Raw genomic sequence first — 24,270 nt, 5'->3', positions numbered from 1 at the left:
ACCCAAAACTATGAAACACACATGGCCATACCGGGTTAATTTCCATTTTAACTTAGAATGAAAAGGAGACCTTGGACCAAACATGTGCCTTTTCTTCTCCTTCCCTGTAACAGTCTCACACATCATGCTAGGTGAAAACATTTTCTCGCAAGTTTTTGGAAAAGGAAGGTAATCATTAATAGAAAAGGGTAGAGATAAATTCCAAATGCATGTATGTCATAAAGTCTCTCTGATCATTAAGAAATGTACATCCACATGGTTCAGGTGCAGTGTATATACGCAATAAACACAATGACAACAGAAAAATCATACTTACATAAACCTGGGGATGTATAATATTTGTTCTGCTGCTTGGGCTGCCAATCTGAAAAAGATTTCAAAAGTTAGTCAAGCACAGACTTAAGATAATTATCATCATTAAATTTAATGACAACATAATTTTCTTCAAAGAGTGGTGCTTGTAAATACTTTCAAGTAAAGTATAGTCTACTATGAAGATAAAACATCTCCCTTAAAGATATGGAAACAACAATATTCATTTTACAACCATTCAACGTATGCCAAATTTCTCCCCAACACATCAATGCAGTAGGAAAGGCACCTATGAGGGAACTGGTCCTTTCATTACCAGACATAAGCTTAGGCTGAAAAGTAATCCTGAAAAGGTTTTGTTTTTGTTTTTTGGTCTAAGAAACTTGGGGCACAAGAGCAACAGTAAAAATGAACGCTTACGCAACAGTGTTCTCTAAGAATATTTTCATGAAGAAAGCTGCAATATCTCTGCAAATCTACATTTCCACCTCACCATTGGCTACCCAAAAATAAGTGCAAGTATCCCATGAAGTATGAATGAGGATGGGGCAAGAGCAACCACGGCAGCTCTGTCAGCCAGGATGTCAGCCTCCACCTGCATTTACAAGTCAGGGATGCTACCTGCGTCATTTCCTGGGCCGTCCCTCCAACCACTAGGACTACAGGCAGGGATGAAACTGGGGGAAGGGTGCGTGAGAGCATGTGTGATCAGAAAGTAAACGACAGTGGACATCTCTCTTTGTGCCACAGAGAAAGATTTGGAGACACAGAGTAAAAGGATCAAGGTGCTGCATTATTAAGAAATATTAAAAAGACAATGTATACAGAAAGCATAATAATATGTGAAATAAAGCCAAGACTCAGGTTCAGCAGACTAGTAAATTGCCCGTCAGGCCAGCTAGCATGAAATAGATCTGCACAGGTGAGGAAATGTGTTACTGCTGATTTTAAATCTTGTTTTTCTACTGAAACTAACCATCGCCTGGCTTATCTACATATCGATTGCCAATGCCTATGACTGACCCAGTTGGTCCTAGAATTAGGGGAAAGAAAGAACATGAAAGTTGCATTAGAGTAAGCTTATTACAGGCTTAACCCTCTGACTTCCTGACAGTCACACACCGTAGAGGAAGATGAATTTTTATCTGGTGCTGCATATCGAAAAAAGGTCCCGACTTTGTCCACAGACACTGGGCTCACTTGCTCCCAGCCATTGACTCTCACTTGCAGTTGATGAATCCGGAGGTCATGGGTGTGTCTGTCAGGCAGAACAAAGCGATGTTAAACACAACCTCCAGAAGGGATGAAAAGTAGAAGCAAAGACACGAATCTCATTTAGTATATAATGATGTAAAAACCCAGTCGGCTAAACCTTTTGGAGATTACCTAATGCAAGGGAAATCAGGAGCACAGTTTAACTGGGTTTTACACTTACAACACAAACTGCAAAATCTGTAAAGCTTGACTGAGTAAGGGTGGCATTTGTCCTCCATTGTACAAAGCACGCAAATCCTGTACACAAGCCAAGGTCTTTCCCCCACCAACCGTCACCCCAACCTATATAATGATGTCACTGGGGTGGTAAAAATGCAGTAGCAATTTAATCATATAACCATAATCTTGGAAATGCATAAAAAATTATTCTTGGTTCCTTTGTTGAAATCCTACTTCGCTCAGAACCACAAGAGGTTGTTTGGCTCCAGCCCTGCATGACTACAGACAGGGCAGGAGAGGCACAGCGCTCATTTCAGGGCTCCTGTGCTCGACTGAAACTGGAGCAGAAGGCAGTGGGCAGAACAGGAGGAACAGGAGGAAATTGCACATTTAATTCTATTTTAGATTTTGCCTAATTCAAGCCAGAAGTGAAATGGGGAACTGGATTTGAGGCTGACAGGAAGGGGGGAGGGAGGCATGGAGTGGGGTGCAGTGTGCCAAAAGGGGAAAAAGCCAGAAAAGGCATTTATTTTGAAGAATTCAAGCAGAATAGGGGGACTTGAAATGGATTACGAAACGTGGAAACAAAAATGTAAATGACAAAGAGGTCAAACTCTTTCTGATATGACAGAGGCTGGGCTTATCCAGAAATGTTCCCAACAGTTCTGTAGTTAGCTTCTCCAAGAACTGTGGGGACCAATGGAAAATGCTCACTGCTCATAGCTGGAAACGAAAGTGGCTTCCAAGTACACATGTGCCCAGCATAGTGACCTTTTTTTTTTTCCTATAAAATCCCTGGAGCCCACACGTTCAGAACTCTTGCTTCTTGGGAACAATGTGTGCGGGTACCAAAGCCATGCAAAAGGAAACCTGCTTGACTCCTGAGCAAGTTTACATTCAGTCACTGAAAGCACCACAAAAAGCACATGATTACAGAAAGCTAAAGCCAATCGCTTCAATTTCAGCTCAGCTTGAAAACAAATATGAGGCTGAAATACTAAATCTTAACCTATTCAAATGCTCTCTTAACCTATTCATATCCACTGGATAGCCTGTGAACAGAAAAATATTTGTAAATAATACAACACTTTATTGGATATCTTATGATCTCTCAGTAATCAGATGGAACCTTTTTTCCACATTCATTCCAGTTTTTAGTATGGGTACTTCAGGAACGCATCAGCTAGCAGTCTCCCCAGATCAGTTCTTTTTAGAATCAGAATTTGTCTTATCATTAGCTTTGAGTCCTGAAACTATCTGCTTGCTAAAAGTACTATGTAGCATACATGTAAATTAAAATGGAAATCAACATGCTCTGAGAACCTTTTAAGAATACCATATCACCAATCCATCATGAAAATCAGGCCAAGACGCAATGAACTTGAGGGTTATGATATGTCTACGTTTCCACCAAATTATGTGAAACACACAGGTTATCACCTCATATGTCAAATAAATGGATAGTTAACGAAAAGACGTGTATTTCCAAGACGGCGGCAAAGTCTTTATTTTTTAAAAGGAGGCTGGATTTAGTGGCTCACGCCTGTAATTCCAGCACTTTGGGAGGCCGAGGTGAGAGAACTGCTTGAGCCCAGGAGTTTGAGACCAGCCTGGGCAACACAGTGAGACCTCATTTCTATAAAAATAAAATAAAATAAAATAAAATAATAAAAGGAAACACTGATTTAAGAAATATCTTTTAAAAAGAAGACATTAAAATCATGAATAAGGGGCCAGGCGCGGTGGCTCACACCTGTAATCCCAGCACTTTGGGAGGCTGAGGCAGATCACTTGAGGTCAGGATTTCAAGACCAGCCTGGCCAACATGATGAAACCCCATCTCCACTAAAAATAAAAACTTAGCCGGGTGTGGTGGAGCATCCCTGTAATTCCAGCTACTGAGGAGGCTCAAGTGGCAGAGTTGCTTGAACCCGGGAGGCAGAGGCCACAGTGAACCGCGATCGTGCCACTGCACTCCAGCCTGGGCAACAGAGCAAGAAGACCCTGTCTCAAAAATAAATAAAACAAAATAATTAATAAGGCAAGTGAAAAGGCAAAACACTAAGGACCCTCAGTTACATCCACTTTTTATTTTTTAAGGAAAAGAATAAACCATACTTACCTGTGCCTTAACTTTCCTCTTGCTTCAAATTCAAACGGTATCTCTTCACCTGTGAGGACTTCTCGCCATTCACTAACATTGTGAGTATCATCGAGAAATGTTCCATTCCCTTCTGGAACTACCCCTGGACTCCCACTGTGAGACAGTGCGGCCCTGGAACCAAATCAGATGCCATCAGCCTGTCCCTCTTTCTTCCCAGCTCCCTCTCACAGGAGCCCCGTGCAGAAGAGCAGAACCTTCTCACAGCTCAGTTCCCAGCAATAAAAGGCTGCATGACCCAGCTACGAAGAATGACCGAGGGTCGCTAACTATAGCTATCTTCATGCTGAATCACAACTTATTTGAAATTTTAGAAACAGCTGAAAGCTGTCACTCTGTAGTCACTTACCTCAAGCAGTAGAATCTGGTACATGTGAATTAAGGCATGACTTTTTCAAGTGGCATTTAAGTGACTAGTTAGAATTAAACAGACCTACACTGTTAAAACAAAAAAGCTTCTCTTCTAGAGCAGTCTCATACTTGGGGGAGGTCGGAGAAATGTGATTTCACATCAATGGATTCTGTTACTCATGCCATGCACTTCATGACCTAGGCTGCAACGATCACCATGTACTTGGAAGGTTGAGCCAAGATCTAAACAGGCAGAAAGTTGTTAGAAAAGGTTCTCGCCTGGCTTAGGTAAAGTCCCCTTTGTTCTCCAAACTCCACCCAATTCCATCTGGGGTGAAATGCGTTTTAGGTATGAAAGAATTCTTTTGGGATAGAAGGAGAACGGGAATTTTTTCAAAGCAGTCTTGGAATAAAATGGCAAAACATTTGGTATAATAACCATACATTGTTGCTTCTTTAAAACAGGAAAGAAGGTAGAGATCGAGAAGAAAAGATGGACTGGCTTTTTCATACTTCCTACTCACATCCTTAATTTGCTTGGCTTTTAAACAAAGGTATACCAAAATCAAGATCATACTTAGACTCAGGACCTGCTTCTCTTGACTACAGATTCTCTACAAAACCAGAACTTCCATCATAAATCTCAGCAAGACAGCAAGTTATTCATTCAAATATCATCCCAAGAGCCTCAAGAGGGGGCCCACCTTGCTCTACTGGGCTGGCACAAGAAGGCTTTGGTGGCAGAGATGACTCGGGATAATACAAACTGACTGCTTACCTGGTGGGTGTGGTGGTCAGGGTGGCAAACCACAAAGTGCATCCCGTGTGGTTCCTCAGAGCAAAGGGGACAAATGGCTGCCGGCGCTTGGGGGTTTTCACCTCTGCTGCGACAAACAGAAGAAGGCTATTAGCAGATGCCTCTGTCTGCATGGCAGAGACCCTCCCCCTACCTGGAGACAGTGCCCAAATTTGTCTCTTGTGCAAAGGCGCTGAAGGTGGAAGCAAGAAAGAAGGAACAGGACAAACAGAAGCTCCATGTATTTGCTGGCTGCTATGGGAGGATTTGTTCCCTGCCTGACTGACTATTCTCAGCCCCCAATTCTTCCACAACTCTTACAGGCCTTATCTCTCAGAAGAAGGCATCAGGACTTAACTTGGTGGGAATCATGAAAGAAAGAAAAATGGACCTCCCCATTACTCCCAAGAACTATATTCTAAGTGGGTAACCTAAAATGTAGCAAGATATATCATACATACTTATTTAAACTTTGTCCAAAAGCCTTTACCTCAAGGAAGCCTGTCTTTATATAAGTTACTCTACAGTCATAGTGCGCATTTTGCAACAAAATAAAATAAAATAAAAACATTCTTTCCTATTCTTTTATACTAATAGTTGTTTTTGTCTCCCTGGAAAAGTCAGAAGTATCCCATCTCAAAGCTTTTCAAACAAAGTTGTTAGCCCACTTTTTAAACATAGATACCACACTACCACCATCTATTATAAGGTGGGTACCGTGGAAGCCATAAAAGGAACATAAAATATGGCTTCATTGCACAAAAAGCTTCTAATCAGGGAAAGTGCAAAGAAACAGCAATCAACACAAAACTGTAAGCAACCAAATTCTAGAGAGCGGTGACCTGACTACAAAGGTTGTAAGAAACCCAAAGCCGATTTTCTGGTGCCCCAGCTGCTTGGGCAGACAGATGCCTCTGCAGGGACCACTGCCCATGGTATGTGGTTCCACATGGAACACAGAGTACCAAAAGGAAGGGCAGCAGCTCCTCTAGCCAATGGCCTGTCTCCTCCACTGGCCACACAAATAGGGAGGCAGCAGCAGCAAACCAGTGTGAGAAAGCCTCCTGGTTGACATGTTCACAACGCTCGTCCACAACCAACAAAAAAAAGGGAGGTGTGGCTCAGTCTTCTTATGTGTCTAGCATTAAAGTACGACGACAGCGTGAGAAAGACCGAAACCCACATGCTCTGCAGTTGGGAGAAAATGACATCTGGAGGAAGCTGAAAACGCTAACTGCAGAGAACACTACAGCAAAACTGAATTCATCCCATAGGACATCTTCTGCCAACAAAATCGAGAAGACAAACTGCAACATGTCCTGCCTTCTGCATCCTCCAGACTGAGGCTGGGACTGTACCCTAACAGTTGGTAAACATCACTGCCTTTTAAAAAGCAATCACTTCCTTTTTTCCCTTACCTCTTTTAAAGTTTTGAGAGGTTAGTACTGTAAACAATGCAAACCAACCAATTTTGGGTCAAGGCAAGTTCTATTTTGATAACGATGATGGTTCAGGGGAGTCTAAGATAGAGTAATCTGCTAAATAAATGAGCAGTCTCCAGTGTGTTCCCACAATTTTGTGGTCAGTCATTTAGAGATACCCCAAATACTTCTAAAGATAATCTCCACTAGGAATATGCCCATTTCTCACCCCAATGGCCTTACTTAGCTCCCAAAGTTTGCTTTAAAAAAAAATTAGTGCTCATCAAGTAGAAAATTAAGGAGTAGCTGTAAGGCTGCTGACAAGAGCAGAGGGGGAGTAAAAAATTTAAGAGCTGTCTGCAGGGTAAACGGTATTTATTGTGGCACTTTGAAAGGCACCTCCCTCTTCTATGAGTGCAATGAGAGAGCTGCTTTTATTACAGTAGATAAAGGGCCCTGGAGAAAAAGAAGCCAGATGTGCTTTCATATCCCACTGTGAGCCAGACTGTAAGTTTCCATTTGCAAATTAGATTTAAAAAGAACAGGTGGCAGATGGCTTTGATCAGTTTGTTATACAGAATAAAGTGCTGCGAATCCATACAAATAGATTCACAAGTATACTGCTTTGGAGTTAAATAGCACGGGTAGGCACAATGCTTAGGTCTCCAAGCTTCTTGCATTGATTAGACATAACGGCACAGGCTTCAATAACCCATTTCTCTGAGGATAAAAAATACACAGCATGCACGCAAATTCAAACCCAACATCAGGCAACAAATCTGACATCTCCTGCACCAGGATCCAAATAAACTATGTACTTGCCTTTGGCACAGCACCAGAGACAAAAGTTCCCAAGTCCATCAAAGAGAACATTATTCCCTAGTGGCCTCAGAAAATCTGCCTCTAGTGACCAAACCCAATTTCTTCATGGGCTGAGAGAGAATCTAAAGCTACCCGAATCCAAGTTCAGCTTCAAACAGCTCCAGCTAAGGAAATTTCTACCCCTTTGGACTTATTTCACACAGTAATTCTGCCACTATAAACAGTGTAGGTTGTCATGCTATGTAAGCAGCTCAGTCCATCAGAAAGGACCTGGTTTGTAAATCGTAAGAAGCAGATTAAAGCACTAGGTTTGCTACTAGCTGGTCAAGTGAATAAAGGCAAATCACCTAATGTCTCTGAACCTCACTGTCCTTATCAGCTGAATAGGAATAATGCTTGGCCAAGCCTGAAAGATTAAGTAACATACAGAAAGCTTAGAAGCAGAAATACATGAATAAATTAAGATTCAGCTCTGGGCTTACTTCGTGAGCCCTCCCTCAAACATCCATCCTGGTAAAATTGTCCAGAACAAAACAACCCAGGGCAATGTACCCTGAGTATTAACATCCCTGTTCTATATTCCTATGGCCTCTTTTAATTTAAAAAAATCATGACGAATGATCCGGAATTTGCCATGTGCACACATAAATCATTCAGATTAAGTTGCACTCCCTAAAACAAAAAAATGAACATCGTGGGACCCCAGTTCGTCAATGATTATGGTGTTTTCTGCCATAGTCACTTACCAGTGAATTTCTCAAGAAACTTTCAAGGGTCAGAGATAGAAATAAAGAAAATTTTCTTTTTTACCTTCTAAACACAAAAATTGGCATCCAAAGAAATTAAGGTTTGTGTCTGAGCAATTATTTACTGAGAATTTTTTGTGTGTGTGCTATCCCTATTATTATAGTGCCTGTTTCAGAGCCCCATGTATTCCCATGGGAATCTTCAGCGGGTATTTGATAAACTTAAGACTTGGCGGCACCACTGCTTGCTGGAGCATGGTGTTCCTCCATCCACTTGCTCTTCAATAGGAGAAATCACCTCTAATTGACATTGTATTAACATATTTCTGCATCATACACTGCGGAGTTTATTCCATTTCCACCAAAGTGAAGGGAAACAGTGTAAGAATCAGCTAATATAAAGCACCACTGTGTTCATCAGTTGGAAATGTTCTTTCCTATTACTAAAGTACTCATGACACGGAATACCACCATTCAGCTCCCACTCATTTAAAAAAAAAAAAATTCATGTACAAGGCAGTTCTTAAAACAAGAAAATAAAGCAAGCCCTTGCTTGGCTATACTGTACCTCTAGCATAGATCTGGTGCTCTAGGTTAGTCAGACTGGCTGTACTCCTAGTTCTAAGGTAGACAAGGGGGAGGCCTGGTAGACAGGAGAGACAAAGTTAGAGGCTTAAGAATAAATACAGTGAAATAAGAAGACTCACTTCCAAACGATAAGCACAAATAGAGAACATTACAAAAATAGCGAGCATCATGCAAGTGCAGGGTCATTCCCATCAGTGATTACTAAGAGTTATGGATGTACTTGACAAAGTGAACACATTTTTATACTAGTTTTTATTGTGGAGGCTGAATCAAAGTAGCATGCTCCTTTTTTTTTTCTTTTTCCTGAATTAGAAGAATATGTATTGAACCTTCTCTTGAACAGAATGACAAGCCTTTTGAAGATTTTTAATTTAAAGGTGTTGTGTTCTTAAATGGCATTAAGAAGTTACAAAAATCAATCAGTACAGATTTTAGTGGAGGCTGCTCCATTCCAACTGGTAAAACACAGAAGTAAAATGCCAGTCTCAGGGAATCTCAAAAATTCAGGGGAAGAGACAGTATGTGTTCCAAATTTAAACAATCTCTACCAAGGAGTTGTCTCATAGTGTTTATTTAAATTCTAAAATCAAGCATGGAAGTTTTCAGAATATTTGATATTTTCATAAAATGTCCTTGGAATACAAAACTAATAAATTTAATGAAGTGCCACATCACCCAGGTTTACCAGCAAAATCTCAGCCCTGACTGAACAAAGCCAACAATTTTGTCCAAAGAGGCTGGTATTTTCTTTCCCCTGATAAAGAAACAGTGAGAAAGCAGCAGGTCCCTTAGGCTAAATTTCATGTTAAGGGCTACGCCCAAGGGTTCATTTTAAGACTGGTCTGAATAAAAAGCATAACTTTTGAGGAAATATGACTTACTGTTCTTGAATAAGACCTGAACGTTTGTGATTAGTTCAACAAGGCTGAAACCTACTCGCTTTCAAAATAAATTCCCAACGATCATTTTAGTAGGCCTGCTAAAAGAATACAATCCTGGAAGGTGCTTTACTACCATCCAGGAGTTTCCAATAAGAAAAGAGGTTTGGAACTTTACGCATATTCAAGTTATGTCTTATTAAAAAGATATATTACACTTTTATAAGCCTAAGTAATCATAAAAATCTTTAAATAAATAAAAATCAAGCTTTAACTCAGCACCAGCATTTAATATAGATGAGGAAGTTTTTAACTAAAGAGAAAGAGAGAGGGACAAAACTTTTAAAAAGGAAGGAAGAGAGGGAGGCAGGGAGGGAGGAAGGAAAGAAGAAAGAGAGGGACAAGAAAATCTTTCATCAGAATCTTGCAGACTAGGCCTTGCTAGAGTTTGACTCTGAAATGAAGATGCCCCTGCATGAATAATGTTTTAGAAACACACTCTCTTGGACATATTACAAAAATTATTTAGAGTCTTCTGGGTAGACTATGTTACATTTTCCTGACACACAAATTGGGAAGGTTGGAGGAGGAGCCAAAATCCAAGCTGACAATATCTGAAAAGCCCTGGCTCCTAAGTAATGACCTTGAGACTCAGAAGCAACAGCCTGGGAAAACAGAGAACAAGCACAGCTGACATTTCTTTGTGTCTCTTTCTAGAAGCACAAGGCAGAGAGAAAGTCCACTTATACACCCTGAGGAGAGATGAACCAGTACAATTACTTCATACACTAAGAGCACCCATCTTCCCACGACACGTTTGCAGACCAGATGGAATATTTAAGTATTCATGAGCTATGTGAAGTCCAGCCAAGACTCCCCAAAGAAACCACATTCTAAGAGTTGGAGCTGAGTTGAATTTGGATGACAATGGCTTGTGGAACAACTAAGACCATGCAGTTGTCCATCACCATCTCCCCAGCTCCGAGGAAAACAGAGCTGGCGAGCCATTAAATAAGGAAAGAAAGCATCATCAATAGAGAGCAAGCTGACTCCTCTTTCTTCAAGAGGCAGGACACTCAATTCTTTTATAAACAGCATAGGGCTCTCTTTTTAACAGCTTTTTCCACATGGGCTCCTGCTCACCCTCTTTTCAAGAATATGTCCAAACCCTCTCTCTCTCGATTTAGAAGACCGTTTTAGACGCTTTTAAAAATCTGGTCAAAAAAATCCAATCAATTAGAAAATCAATGTTGCGCAGAGTAAAACACAAACCACAGCTGATCCTGATGCACTCTCAGGTGCACCAGTTCATGTGCATTATTACCAGGCCTGAGGAATTACGTGTTGCAGATCTTTTCTCCCCCGCAAAGGTGGAATTACAGCCCACATTTATAAGTTCAGTAGTTCATGCCAGAAAACTGTCTCCTGCAAAGACTAAAACAGAACTATAGAAGATAGTCAGAATTTCCTGTAGGTTTTTCCACGCAGAATGATGGTTCCATGTGAATTTCTCAGTGAAGCATTGCTTTGTAGGTCAAAAATGATTTAGTTAAACATGTGTAGTGAAAACTCTTACTTTGTCCAAAACATGGAGGATCCACCGAAGAGCCCATCCAGTCTTCTGATTTAGTTGACTCTATTTCCTTGTCATCTTTACAGTAATCTGCCATCCACGATTCTTTGGTACTTACATACTGGTCTAGAAAGAATCCCCCAGAGATATTAAGAGAAGTAAAAAAGATGGAGGGTTCAAGTCAAATAATTTCAATTCAGCAAAACAAGCTTTTATTGAGTGTCTCATTACAGGCCTGGCCTGCGCTAGATTCTGAGAAAGTCTGTGCCCTGGAGAGCCTCACACTCCATTGAAAGAGATTACCAAGAACAGGCAGCCATCGCCACAAAACTCTCTTCAAACTAATCTATACATTCAATACAATCCCCATCAAAATATCTATAGGGCATTTTGCAGAATTTTAAAAGCTGAATCTGGCCAGGCGCGGTGGCTCAAGCCTGTAATCCCAGCACTTTGGGAGGCCAAGACGGGCGGATCACGAGGTCAGGAGATCGAGACCATCCTGGCGAACACGGTGAAACCCCGTCTCTACTAAAAAAAAATACAAAAAACTAGCCGGGCGAGGTGGCGGGCACCTGTAGTCCCAGCTACTCGGGAGGCTGAGGCAGGAGAATGGTGTAAACCCAGGAGGCGGAGTTTGCAGTGAGCTGAGATCTGGCCACTGCACTCCAGCAAAAAAAAAAAAAAAAAACGCTGAATCTAAAATTTATATGGAGGCTGGGCGCGGTGGCTCATGCCTGTAATCTCAGCACTTTGGGAGGCTGAGGCGGGCAGATCGCTTGAGTCCAGGAGTTTGAGACCAGCCTGGCCCACACAGCAAAATCCCATCTCTACTAAAAATACAAAAATTATGTGGGCGTGGTGGCGTGAGCCTGTAATCCCAGCTACTCAGTAGGCTGAGGCAGGACAATCGCTTGAACCTGGGAGGTGGAGGTTGCAGTGAGCCGAGATCATGCCACTGCACTCCAGAGGCTGAAATTCAGCAGACAACTCTCTACAAGTAGTTTTACTTCTGTGAGAGAATTACAACGGGGATAGCAGGTTAACAAAAATAATTAGAGTGCACCACACCTAGATGAAGATCTTTTATACTAATTAAGATGTTATACTTTCTGGAAGAAGAATTATTGGTTTCTGGTTTTCAATTATAACACCCGGCTACAGAAGTAATATTTATTTAAACACTAAGAGGTCACAGCAACGTTTCTGGGTTTCAGAACAGTATTCGGAATAAGGAATTGAAGGTGAAAAAACAAAACAAATTTTACCACTGACAAGAATGCCTTGTGGAAGATTTTTTGTTTGGCTGGTGTTTTCAGAGACAGGGTCTTGCTCTGTCTCCAAGGCTGGAGTACACTGGCACAATCATGGCTTGCTGTAACCTTGAACTCCTGTGCTCAAGTGATCCTTCCACCTCAGCCTCCTGAGTAGGTGAGACTACAGATGCACACCCCTATGTCCAGCTAATTGTTTATTTTTGTAGAGACAGGGTCTCACAATGTTGCCCAGGCTGGTCTGGAACTTCTAGCCTCAAGTGAGCCTCCCATCTTAGCTTCCCAAAGACCTGGGATTACAAGCATGAGCCAATGTGCACAGACAGAAGATATTCTTAAAGAAACATATACTGTGCTCATCAGAAATACCGATAAGAACCCTTTAGGTAAGTTCTTGTTTACTGTAGCTTTTCAAAAGACTACCACAAACTTTCTCTAACCTTCTAGAGTAAGAGATGTTGTGAGAAACAATGTAGGAGTCAAAACATTATAGTTTAGAGAGATCATAGGGTCATTTTACTATTTTCTAGGTGATATTAATAACCAGGCAAATTAGTAGATGAAATCTGATCATATAAAACTGGTTTTAAATTTGGGGGGGTCAACAAACTTATGGTCTCATTTCACAATACATTCTTTCCATCCTACTCTGACATGCATAAGGAAGTGGATATTCTAAAAGCCTCAATCCAACATACACACCAAAGAAAGTTCACAATTTGCAATAGTATATGTTATTGCTCAAAGATGAAGCATAGTAATTCCAAAATCAGATCATCAAGATCAATAAATCAAACAATGAATGTGAGTTTTCACAGTGAAGGTATACACTACTTGATTGTATGATTATATTTGCTTTCCTTTTAGATGGCAGAAATACAAGAATAGAGCAGTTCTTATTTACGACATTGAATCCAGAGATGTACATTTCAGTGTCATATCACTGAAATGTACCTATCATATCAAAGTACATATACATATCAGTGCATACCATATCAAAGATACTTTTAGATAACACACCATTAACCTGGCAACCCTTAAGCAAGTCATTTTCAGAGTTAGGTCAAAATGATAATGGGAAGCAACAAAGGCAATTTATTCTACTATAAAGATATGGTCAAAATCACACCTTTTAAGAATTATTCCATGAACAGCTTAAGCAAAGTTAATCTAAACTCACTTCCAGGACATTTAATAAACTCTAGTGACCAAGCATTATGAGGAGAAAGTCCATCATGGCCATTTAAGTTTCCCAAGTAACCTAAGTTCTTGCTTAACCACTGATAGCATCCTTATGGGATGCTAACGCTGGAGAAACAGGTTGAGAAACAAGAGGCTATTAGGGTTGATCGGGAAAGCAGTCAGGATGAAGAAGTGATGCCTGGTACAGGCCCAAGTATGTGCTAAACTAGGATTAACAGTCTTCCAGACTCAGAGCTTAGATACAGAAAGGTATCATGAAAGACAACTTTCTACTCACCAATTAGCACAGAAGTGATATTGATATCCAAACGAGGTTTGGCCTTGGCTTCTAGCTTCAGTCGAGGAGGATGAAGACGACTAGCTGCCTGCTGTTGCCAGGATACAGAGCAAGGCCAAGGCTCAATAAATGGCTCCCAGCCTAAAAGAACACAGGAAATAAGACATCTGTTCAGCAGATATCAAGAGTTTATAGGGGAACACTGCTCGCAAATGTTCAGCAAGGACAAACTGGAGCTTAATAGCTTTCTACTTCCAATTCAATTTCACAACAAAAGCACCAACCACCTTCAGCTACAGGTCACCCTACAGATGTCTGCATTGTCCAGAGGACACAAGTGGAAGGGCACACATGTACTCCCACAATGGTCTTCCAGAAGTGGCAGGAAGGAGGGCAGGCAGCGTATGTGCCCTCTTCCACTAAAGAAAGGCAGGATGTGTTGAGACACTCAAGACGGAAAAAGGAGTCTCAGACCAAGATTGGAAAAATAATAAAGTGTCTTAAATAGCTACTAAATTTGATTCTCCTGGCTATAGGACCAATACATGGGTTGAATAAATAGGTACATAAAAAGGCTCATTAACTTTTTCTTTTTCTTAAAATATGCACAAAGACTATATAAACAATATATAAAATAATACCACAAACACTCATCTACTCACTATCCAACTTAAGAAATAGAAAATTAAAGTCCCCAAGGGCCATTCCCTACCATCTCATTCCCCTCCTTCCTACCAACCCTCTCCCACCCAACTCCAGGTGACCATTCGCTTGACTTTTTAGTTAATCATTTCCTTGCTCTTCTTTACAGTTTTACCAAGCATATATACCTTTCTTAAGAACACATTAGACTGTCCTGTTTGTGATCTTTACATAAACTGAATCTCCATGTGCATTCTTTTTCAAGTTTCGATTCTGGCTCACCAACACATCTTTGAGCATACTGTTGAGCATACTGCTACATCACAGTGATGCAGGTCACCGTGGTACGCAGTTTTCACTACTGAATATTAACATGCATTATAATGAATATAACAATTTATTTATCCATTCTACTTCTGAAAGACATTCACTGGATTCCAGTTTTATTGCTATTGGAATACCACTACAAGCATCTGTAGTTCACACAGGCAAGACAGTCTCTACGGTACAGACCTAGAAGCAACACATTGCTGGGTTGTTGAGTATGCTTACACTCACATTTACCAGGTCATGCCAAATTGTTTTACAAAGTAGTAGTATTAATGTATAGTTCTAACAGCAGGGACTATGGCTTATATCTTCCAATAATTAGTAGTGTCCTACTTAAGTTTTGCTAATCTCTTGGGTGTGAAAAATGGTACATCACTGTGACTTAAAAGATTCAACTTTTCAAAGCCAGTTAATTTTTAACAGATCTTTAAACAGACTCACACAATCAGCCATTGAACAAATCCAAACCAGTATGTAACACACAGTAGGTACATTAGTCTCCTTACACCATTTGACATTTAGTGACCTGAATGTATTCATACAACTTTAAAAGTAAGCAATATTTGGCCTAAGAAAACAAATCATTCTCAGAAAAATAGCTCCCACATGCAAGAGCTTCTCTCAGAAAGACTTGGGCCATTATTCTAAAGTGAAACATTTTGAACAACGAAGAAATAAGGGCGTTAGCTTTAAGTGAATCTGTTACAAAGGGAAAATGTTAACTAACATAAAATTAAATGTGATAAATACTCTAGAACACTCAGCAGCAGCACAACAAATCAAGGCTTTATTTCTTATTGAAATCAAAGGGAGCAGGCAGTCGGAGGTTTACACCTTGGACTGCCTAGCTCTACTCTGCTTACTCTGTCCATGCCTACTACCAATGAGAGCTTCTTTCAGCTCTCTTAAGGCAAAAAAGTTCACTGCTCAAACCACTTGGCCCTAATATATTATGGCTTCTGAATTTCAACCTGTATAGGCTCTTACCTTGGTCTTTCAAATGGAAGGAAAGAAACCTGAAAATGCTTGCAGTATTATTAAGGTTTATGTCTCCCAAAAAACAGCGTGCTCTGATCAACAGTGGTTTGTTTGTTTTTGTTTTTTTTAAAGAGTAGGTAGGGCAGAATATACAGTGTCACCGACTCAGTAGATTCAAATAAAACAAACGAACCCAGTGGGGAGTGAGGGGACTTGAGGTTTAAAACGCTTGGCTGGGCGCAGTGGCTCACACCTGTAATCCCAGCACTTTGGGAGGCTGAGGCAGGTGGAACACCTGAGGTCAGGAGTTCGAGACTAGCCTGGCCAACCTGGTGAAACCCCGTCTCCACTAAAAATACAAAAAATTAGCTGGGCATGGTGGCAGGCGCCTGTAATCCCAGCTACTTGGGAGGCTGAGGCAGGGTAATCACTTGAACTCATGAGGCAGAGGTTGCAGTGAGCCAAGATCACGCCATTACACTGTGGCCTGGGTGAGAGAGTGAGACTCCATCTCAAAAAAAAAAAAACAGTTGGTGGGCATAAATCTCCCTTGAAATTTAGCTACTCTCAGGGCCAAATAACTGATCCTTCACTATTGAGCAACGGCATATTCTAGAATAAGCCAAACTGCAGGATCAAAAAGAATTAGCTATAAAAACATCTTTTTTTTTTTTTTAATTTTTTTTGAGACAGAGTCTTGCTCTGTCATGCAGGCTGGAGAGCAGTGGCGCGTTCTCAGCTCACTGCAACCTCCACCTCCCGAGTTCAGGTGATTCCCCCGCCTCAGCCAAAAATATCTTTTTAGTTGCCACATATCAGATATGTTTTTAGCACAACAGAAAATCTTTATTTTCTGTGTTTATGCAGTCTACTTGCTTTTCATCTTTCCCTGTCCCACCCCACTCCTGCCCTTTCCTTCATGTAAAATTTATGTAGCAATAGGTCCAGGCAAACGTTTAAATTTATTTTTTAAATCCCATGATAACATATGTTTTATACTGACCTGAAAGAGCACGGTTATAATAATCTCCAGAAAGAGTGAAGTGGGCATAGCCTTCAGGGCTAGTTCTTACACGCTGAAGAAAATTCAGACCTGCAATGAAAGCAAACCTTACTGCAGCGGCAGGACAGGAGCAACCAAAACTGCCTTTTGCAGATAAATGACATTAAAGAAACGTTAGAGCTAATACTTGCCAAGGAGAGCACACAACATTCTGATATTTTGTTCATCATGTATTTTTTTGCATCAAGTTTTAAAAATATGGCACTGAAATATTATTTACCTCCATGGCTGAGTTTTTGGCACCCTCTTAAACTCTGTGCCTGAGGCAAGTGCCTCACTTGCCTTCCCACAGTGCCAGTCCTGGCACCCAGGCATTCCCAAAGCCTGTGGGAACATAAAAAATATATTTCTGGCCAGGTACAGTGGCTCACACCTGTAATCACAGCACTTTGGGAGGCCAAGGTGGGCGGATCATGAGGTCAGGAGATTGAGACCATCCTGGCCAACATGGTGAAACCCCATCTCTACTACAAATATAAAAATTGGCCGGGCGTGGTAGCAGGGGCCTGTAATCCCAGGTATTTGGGAGGCTGAGGCAGGAGAATTGCTTGAACCTGGGAGGCTGAGGTTGCAGTGAGCCAAGATAGCACCACTGCACTCCAGTCTCGCAACAAAACAATACTGAGTCTCAAAAATAAAAATAAAAAGATATTTCTACCTGAATAATGGGCAGACTGATTAGAGAAGTCATGCTCTGATAAATATTAGCTCAAAATTTTAAGATTGCCATAGAAAAATAAGAAATCAACTAATTAGTCTCTGCAGAAAAGATATTCATGGAAACAGTCAAAATTCCAGTTGTTACTTTTAACCAAGCAGCCCTGGTGGTGCCTTAGAAGCACAGGGAAAGGGCAAGCTCTGTAATGTGCAAGAGGCCAGATTCAAGCCCCAGAAGCAAAGTTTACTTGAAGGAAGAAGAGGTTGGCAAGATCGAAACAATGGAAAGTTACTAAACAGGGCAGTGACATTTTCATTTACTCTCCTCAAAACCTCAACCTCGCTGGGCGCGGTGGCTCATGCCTGTAATCCCAGTACTTTGGGAGGCTGATGCTGGCAGATCACCTGAGATCAGGAGTTCAAGACCAGCCTGACCAACATGGAGAAACTCTGTCTCTACTAAAAATACAAAATTAGCCGGGCGTGGTGGCACATGCCTGTAATCCCAGCTACTTGGGGGGCTGAAGCAGGAGAATCTCTTGAACCCAGGAGGCAGAGGTTGTGGTGAGCCAGTTGCACCACCGCACTCCAGCCTGGGCAACAAGAGCGAAACTCCGTCTCAAAAAAAGACCTCAACCTCACACTGCTTGCAGTGATACACATAAGGATAAAGTACTCCCGCCAGAAGTGGTGGTGAACCACTGCAATCCTAGCCACTCGGGAAGCAGAGGAACTGCTTGAGCCCCCGAGTTTGAGACCAACCTTGGGCAACAAAGAAAGACCTCACCTTTGGGGGAAAAAAAAAAAAAGGACAGAATACTCCTACTTTGGTCCCTACTCTAGCAAAGGACAGCTCACATGTAAATAGTGTTTTACCCCTCACACGGCCCTGTGGTGGAGATTCAGAAGTACACTTTCTAGTAAGATTCTTGTTTTTGATTTTCAAGAGATAATACAACAGAACCATTATTTTCTGAGCTTATCTGTTAAATGTCTAGCAGTATTCACTACTATCTTTAGATACATAAAAAGATAAGAAAAATGAAGAGATCAGGAATTATTTAGCTAGAGATGTTAATACAATGGAAATTTTATCAAAGACCATTCCTATTCCCAAGCTATAGGCTGAAGGTCACATATGGCAAATAAAAGTTGCTTTAAAATATACATAATGAAAAACATATGTAAAACTATTATCTAAATTTCACCCAAATGCCTAAGTAGAGTATGAATGACATAAAAAAAAAAAAGGCTCCAAATAATTCAGCAATGACTGAAAATATTCAAGATGAATCTGAAAACCAGGACGACACTCACGGGAAAAGGTGAGTTCAGCGAGAGGAACATCACAATCCATGCAGTCATCGATGAAACAGATGCACACACTCTCGGCTTTGATCTCCACGCCAGAGATCGATGGCGCTGCCACAGCCCCTGGGCCATCTCGGCTGGTGGAGGCCAAGGAAAGAGACTTCAGAGGTTCCGCATTCTTAAACAACCAACTTGCTGCCTTTTTCAATTGGCCTTCAAAGAAATTAAGAAGTGATCAGTTCTACCAGCTTCCACAGCTACCCTGGCCACTCACAGAGGAAAGAGAGAAATAAAATTCTCTAGAGATCTACTGGGAAGCCAGGAGAGCCTTGATCCCAGAAGTATTCTTGGACTTAATAAAAATGGAGGGTGGGGGGGTAGGGGTAGGGGGTGGGAAGGAATCCCAGCATAATAGTAATCCTGCTTTTAAGCAAACATTTTGTTGCACACCTTCCACTCAAATTTACCACACCTTTCATGATCTGGCCCAAAATGCCTCCAGGAAGCCATCCCTCTCTACCATGCCATCTGTTGAAGGAGAGGAGAGAAGAGGACAGGAGAGGATCCAGACATGGTGCCACTTGGTACCTAAGTACTTAATCTTCACTATGTAGTTTTGCAAATATATTGATGTGCTGCTTTGTAATTGTTCTCAAGTATCTTACTTTGTGTATAACCAAACGCAAATGCCTTGAGAACACAGAGCATGCGAGAACTGCACGTGTGTAACATATAACCATTACTAATCGCCTCTGAATACAACCAGGTTGCTGAAGTCGCCCTCCTCCCAAAAAAGAAAAGAGAAGCAATGTCACCCCATACTTGTAAGTCACCAGAGGCCAGTACCAGGGACAGTGTAAGTGGTTGAGGGCATGGGCTCCAGAGCAAGATGGCCCGGCTTCAGGTCCTGTTCTGCCCTTACCAGCTGCTGGCTCTTGGGCAAGTTATTTCACCTCTTTGTGCCCTACAACACCCACTTAAAAGGACTGACAGGAAGAGGGAAGAATGAGTACATGGAAAGTTCTCAGAGTGAAGCCTGGCATGGAATAAACACTATCTGCTATTATCTACATTACAGATCAACATTAGTTGCTATTATCATATTCATTACTGATGGAATTAAGTTTTATCTACTAAAGAAATAAAAATTACCGGTTGGGCGCAGTGGCTCATGACTGTAATTCCAGCACTTTGGGAGGCCGAGATGGACGGATCATGAGGTCAGGAGATCGAGACCATCCTGGCCAGCATGGTGAAATCCTGTCTCTACTAAAAATAACAAAAATTATCTGGGCATGGTGGCACGTGCCTGTAATGCCAGCTATTCAGGAGGCTGAAGCAGGAGAATCGCTTGAACCCGGGAGGCAGAGGTTGCAGTGAGCCGAGATTGTGCCACTGCACCCCAGGCTGGCAACAGAGCGAGACTCCATCTCAAAAAAAAAAAAAAAAAAAAAGGAATAAAAATTACCAAAGAGAGGCTGGGCATGGTGGCTCACGCCTGTAATCTCAGATACTCGGGAGGGTGAGACAGGAGAATCGCTTACACCCAGGAGGCGGAGGCTGCAGGGAGCTAAGATCGCACCAATGCACTCCAGCTTGGGCAACGAGAGCGAAACTCTGCCTCCAAAAAAAAAAAAAAAAAAAAAAATTACCAAAAAGAGGCTGCCTCCAAAAAAAAAAAATTAGCACAGTGGCTAATGCCTATAATCCCAATGCTTTGGGAGGTTTAGGTGAGAAGATAACTTTAGGTCAGGAATTTGAGACCAGCCTGGGCAACATAGCAAGATCCCATCTCTACAAAAAAATCTAAAAATTAGCCAGTTATGGTGGCACATCCTGTAGTCCCAGCTACTCAGCAGGCTTAGGTGGGAGGATCATTTGAGCCTAGGAGTTTGAAGCTAGAGTAAGCCATTATCATTGCACCACCACTACACTCCAGCCTGGGCAACAAAGCAAAACCCTGTATCTAAATTTAAAATTAAAAAAAAAAAATCCAAAAGGTTCTCAGAACTTTAATAAAGAAATCCAAAAAAGGTGCTTACATTGTTAAAGAAAGAGTAAAAAGCATAGAAAAAGTAAACATTAAGGGGTATAAAATTAATTAAACCAAAAACTAATGATGACTGGGTAAAACAAAACCAAGGAACACATGAGAACTAGGTCTACATTCATTTTTTCAGAATCCAAAAGGTAAGTTAATGTAAACGACTATGTCATGAAACAAACCTTTTCACAAATAGATTGGCTGGAATTTAACCCAGATACAATTTTTTTAGAAACAGATTTGTCAATTCAAGAACCCCAAGAAAATTTTAAAAAATTAAAATTGAAAAAACAAGAAGAAAGAAGTCAAGTAAAGAGCCTGAAAAATATATCTATACCTTTTGGTCCAATATTTAAAATATAGATCTCTCTACCAAGGATACACTTAAAAGGCACAGACAAAAGTTCACACTAAAAAATGTTTACTATATATAAATTTGTATAATATTGAATGAATAACAAGTGAAGAATGATTAATTAAATTATACTACATCCTTAGAGTCCATGTAAAAAGATCACTGTTGATAAATAATTTCAATGACATGGGAAAATGCTGTTGATATATTACATATATCATAACAAAATTAAAATCATAATTCAATAAAATATTTTTAAAAGACTATAAAATTGTATTAGCAACAGAATCTATCAGTACATTAAAAATTTAATGTGTGCATGTGTGTGTGTTGGATATACTGTCCACAGTAGGTAGAGAAGTAGAAAGAGGCCAGGTACAGTGACTTACGCCTGTAATCCCAACACTTTGGGAGGCCAAGGTAGGCGGATCACAAGGTCAGGAGTTTGAGACCAGCCTGTTCAAAAAAGTGAAACCCCCGTCTCTACTGAAAATACAAAAATTAGCTGGGCATGGTGGCGGGCGCCTGTAATCCCAGTTACTTGGAAGACAGAGGTAGGAGTATCACTTGAACCTGGGAGGTGGAGGCTGCAGTGAGCCAAGATGGCACCACCATACTCCAGCCTGGGCAATAGAGCGAGAGTCTGTCTCAAAAAAAAAAAGAGAAGTAGAAAGAGAGAAAGTACACACAAGTGTAAAGACTGGAAAGGAGGCTGAGGAAGGAAGAGTGCTTGAGCCCAGGAGCTGGAGGTTGCAGTGATTACAGCATAGCTATGACTGCATTCCAGCCTGGGCAACAGAGTGAAACCCTGTCTCTTAAAAAAAGGGAGAAAAAAGATGGAAGGAAATGTAGCCGGTGGTGTACTTCTCTTTTTGAAGAGAAAGGGAAACATAGAGATGGAAAGCAAGTGAGATGGAGTAGAAAGAACACAGATTTAGGAGGCAGGTAGACCTGGCTTTAAGCCCATCGTAGAGGACTAAAATGTGACCTCAAACAAGTTTACTTAAGAAGTTTTACCTAACCAGTCTGAGCTGGTTTCCTCATCTCAAGTGGGAATAATAATGTCTGCCTCCAAGGCTATGAAGAGGATGCAACAAGAAAACACAAAGATAGGCATACAGGACCTCAATAAATGGTCATAATTATCAGTATCACCACCATTAGCACGACCACTAGTAACAGTGGCTAACATTTATAGAGCACTTACTATGTGCTAGCACTTTCTTAGTGCTTTGCATATAGTAATTTACTTACATCAAATCTCTGAGGGAGGCAGCCTCTTATCTTCTTTACACAGATAAGGAAGCACTGGTTCACAGAGGTCAAAGCCACTTGGCAAAGTCAAAGCCACTTCCCAAAGTAGTGGCAGAGAGTAAGGATCTGAACCCAGTCAGCCAGCTCCAGAGCCCTTTTTTTTTTTTGAGACAGAGTCTCATTCTGTTGCCTAGGCTGTGGTGCAGGGGCATGATCTTGGCTCACTGCAACCTCTGCCTCCCCGGTTCAAGCAATTCTCCTGCCTCAGCCTCCTGAGTAGCTGGGACTGCGGGTGTGCACCACCATGCGCAGCTAATTTTTTTTTTTTTGTGCTTTTGGTACAGACGGGGTTTCACCATATTGGCCAGACTGGTTTCAAACTCCTGATCTCAGGCGATCTGTCTGCCTCTGCCTCCCAGAGTGTTGGGATTATAGGCATGAGCCACTGCATCCAGCCTCAGAGCCTAAATTCTTATCCACTATAAAAGACTGCTGCCTGTCATCCCAGCACTTTGGGAGGCCAAGGTGGGAGGATCACTTGAGGTCAGAAGTTCGAGACCAGTCTGGCTAACATGGTGAAACCCCATCTCTACTAAAAATACAAAAATTACCTAGGTGTTGTGGTGCATGCCTATAACTCCAGGTCCTCAGGAGGCTGAGGAAGGAGAACGGCTTGAACTGGGTAGGCAGAGGCTGCAGTGAGCTGAGATGGCACCACTGCACTCCAGCCTGGGCGACATTATTATTACTGACCTAAGATGATATGCAGTCCAGAGAAGACACATAAAGGGTGCTCCAAACCCATGCAGCTCTCTAAGTCGCCTTGTGGCAGCAAGAGAGGAAATGGGAAGGAAGCATATCATCAAGATAAACAATGGGTAACAGAATCCTGTTCAAATTACCTTGACACACCAAAAGAGCTTTGCGACAATCATCCATGCTGAATCCCAGCTCCTGCAGCCTAGCCAGCTGTAACTCTAGGAAACAAATAGCATATAATTTTCATAAATAATTTTACGTAAATTAATTTACAAATTAATTTTAGAAAAAAAGAAAAGAAATTCAAAAACCTGTAACTAACACATTTCATTTCTCTAAGCAAAACTGGACTCCTAATTGGAGAGTTCAATCAAGTGTACCCTGAAATCGTTGAGTCTTTTCCTCATATTGACTGCTTTTTTAAAGTGATGTCCTTGCCAGGAACTGGGGGGAAAGGTCTATTTCCCTTCTGGCCCCTTCATTCTGCCATCTGGCCCCCACATTTTCCCCTGTGTTTTAAATGGCTTAAAATTAGGGGTGGGCACAGTGGCTCACACCTGTAATCCCGACACTTTGGGAGGCTAAGGTAGGGGGACTACTTGAGATCAGGAACTCAAGACCAGCCTGGGAAAAATAGCAAGATCCCATCTCTACAAAAAAAAATATTAAAACTTAGTGAGGCATGGTGGCACACACCTGTAGTCCCTCCCAGCTACTCAGGAGGCTGAGGAGGGAAGAGAGCTTGGGCCCAGGAGTTTGACGCTGCAATGAGCTATGATCACACCACTGCTCTCCAACCTGGGTGACAGAGCAAGACCCTGTCTCAAAATAAACTAATAAATTAATAATAAAAGTTTAAAAATAAAACTTAGTGTTACTCATATAACTTCAGAGGAGAACTCTCAGAGCTTAAAACTCAACTTTGGCATTATCCAGGTAACTCTGGAAAAACTGAAAGAGGAAAAATAGTGGAGTAGTTGGTTAGGGATGTTTTGTTGGTCTTTCAATTTTAAAAACTGAGAGAGTCATACTTAGGACTTA

General features: G+C 41.3%; 1 protein-coding gene across 2 annotated transcripts in view; it reads right to left on the bottom strand.

Moving 5' to 3' along the window:
• The window catches only part of VPS13D (vacuolar protein sorting 13 homolog D (S. cerevisiae)), a 281,733-nt gene that overhangs the window by 165,258 nt on the left and 92,205 nt on the right, over window positions 1-24,270 (bottom strand). The window contains exons 34-43 of one of the 2 annotated variants that reach the window (XM_011962545.1): window positions 23,373-23,447; window positions 18,824-19,030; window positions 16,790-16,879; window positions 13,837-13,977; window positions 11,086-11,208; window positions 8,612-8,686; window positions 5,037-5,142; window positions 3,869-4,021; window positions 1,435-1,570; window positions 317-364 (exon numbers count right to left, since the gene is read on the bottom strand). In XM_011962545.1, the coding sequence (XP_011817935.1) occupies window positions 317-364; window positions 1,435-1,570; window positions 3,869-4,021; window positions 5,037-5,142; window positions 8,612-8,686; window positions 11,086-11,208; window positions 13,837-13,977; window positions 16,790-16,879; window positions 18,824-19,030; window positions 23,373-23,447 (1,154 nt within the window). The remainder of the gene's footprint in view (window positions 1-316; window positions 365-1,434; window positions 1,571-3,868; window positions 4,022-5,036; window positions 5,143-8,611; window positions 8,687-11,085; window positions 11,209-13,836; window positions 13,978-16,789; window positions 16,880-18,823; window positions 19,031-23,372; window positions 23,448-24,270) is intronic. The other variant, XM_011962546.1, reaches the window with a different exon arrangement.

This window comes from Colobus angolensis, unplaced genomic scaffold (genome assembly GCF_000951035.1).
Source record: "Colobus angolensis palliatus isolate OR3802 unplaced genomic scaffold, Cang.pa_1.0 Scaffold596, whole genome shotgun sequence".
NCBI lineage: Eukaryota > Metazoa > Chordata > Mammalia > Primates > Cercopithecidae > Colobus > Colobus angolensis.
Note: the sequence above shows the minus strand (reverse complement) of the source record. Positions and strands in the feature narration are given on the sequence as shown.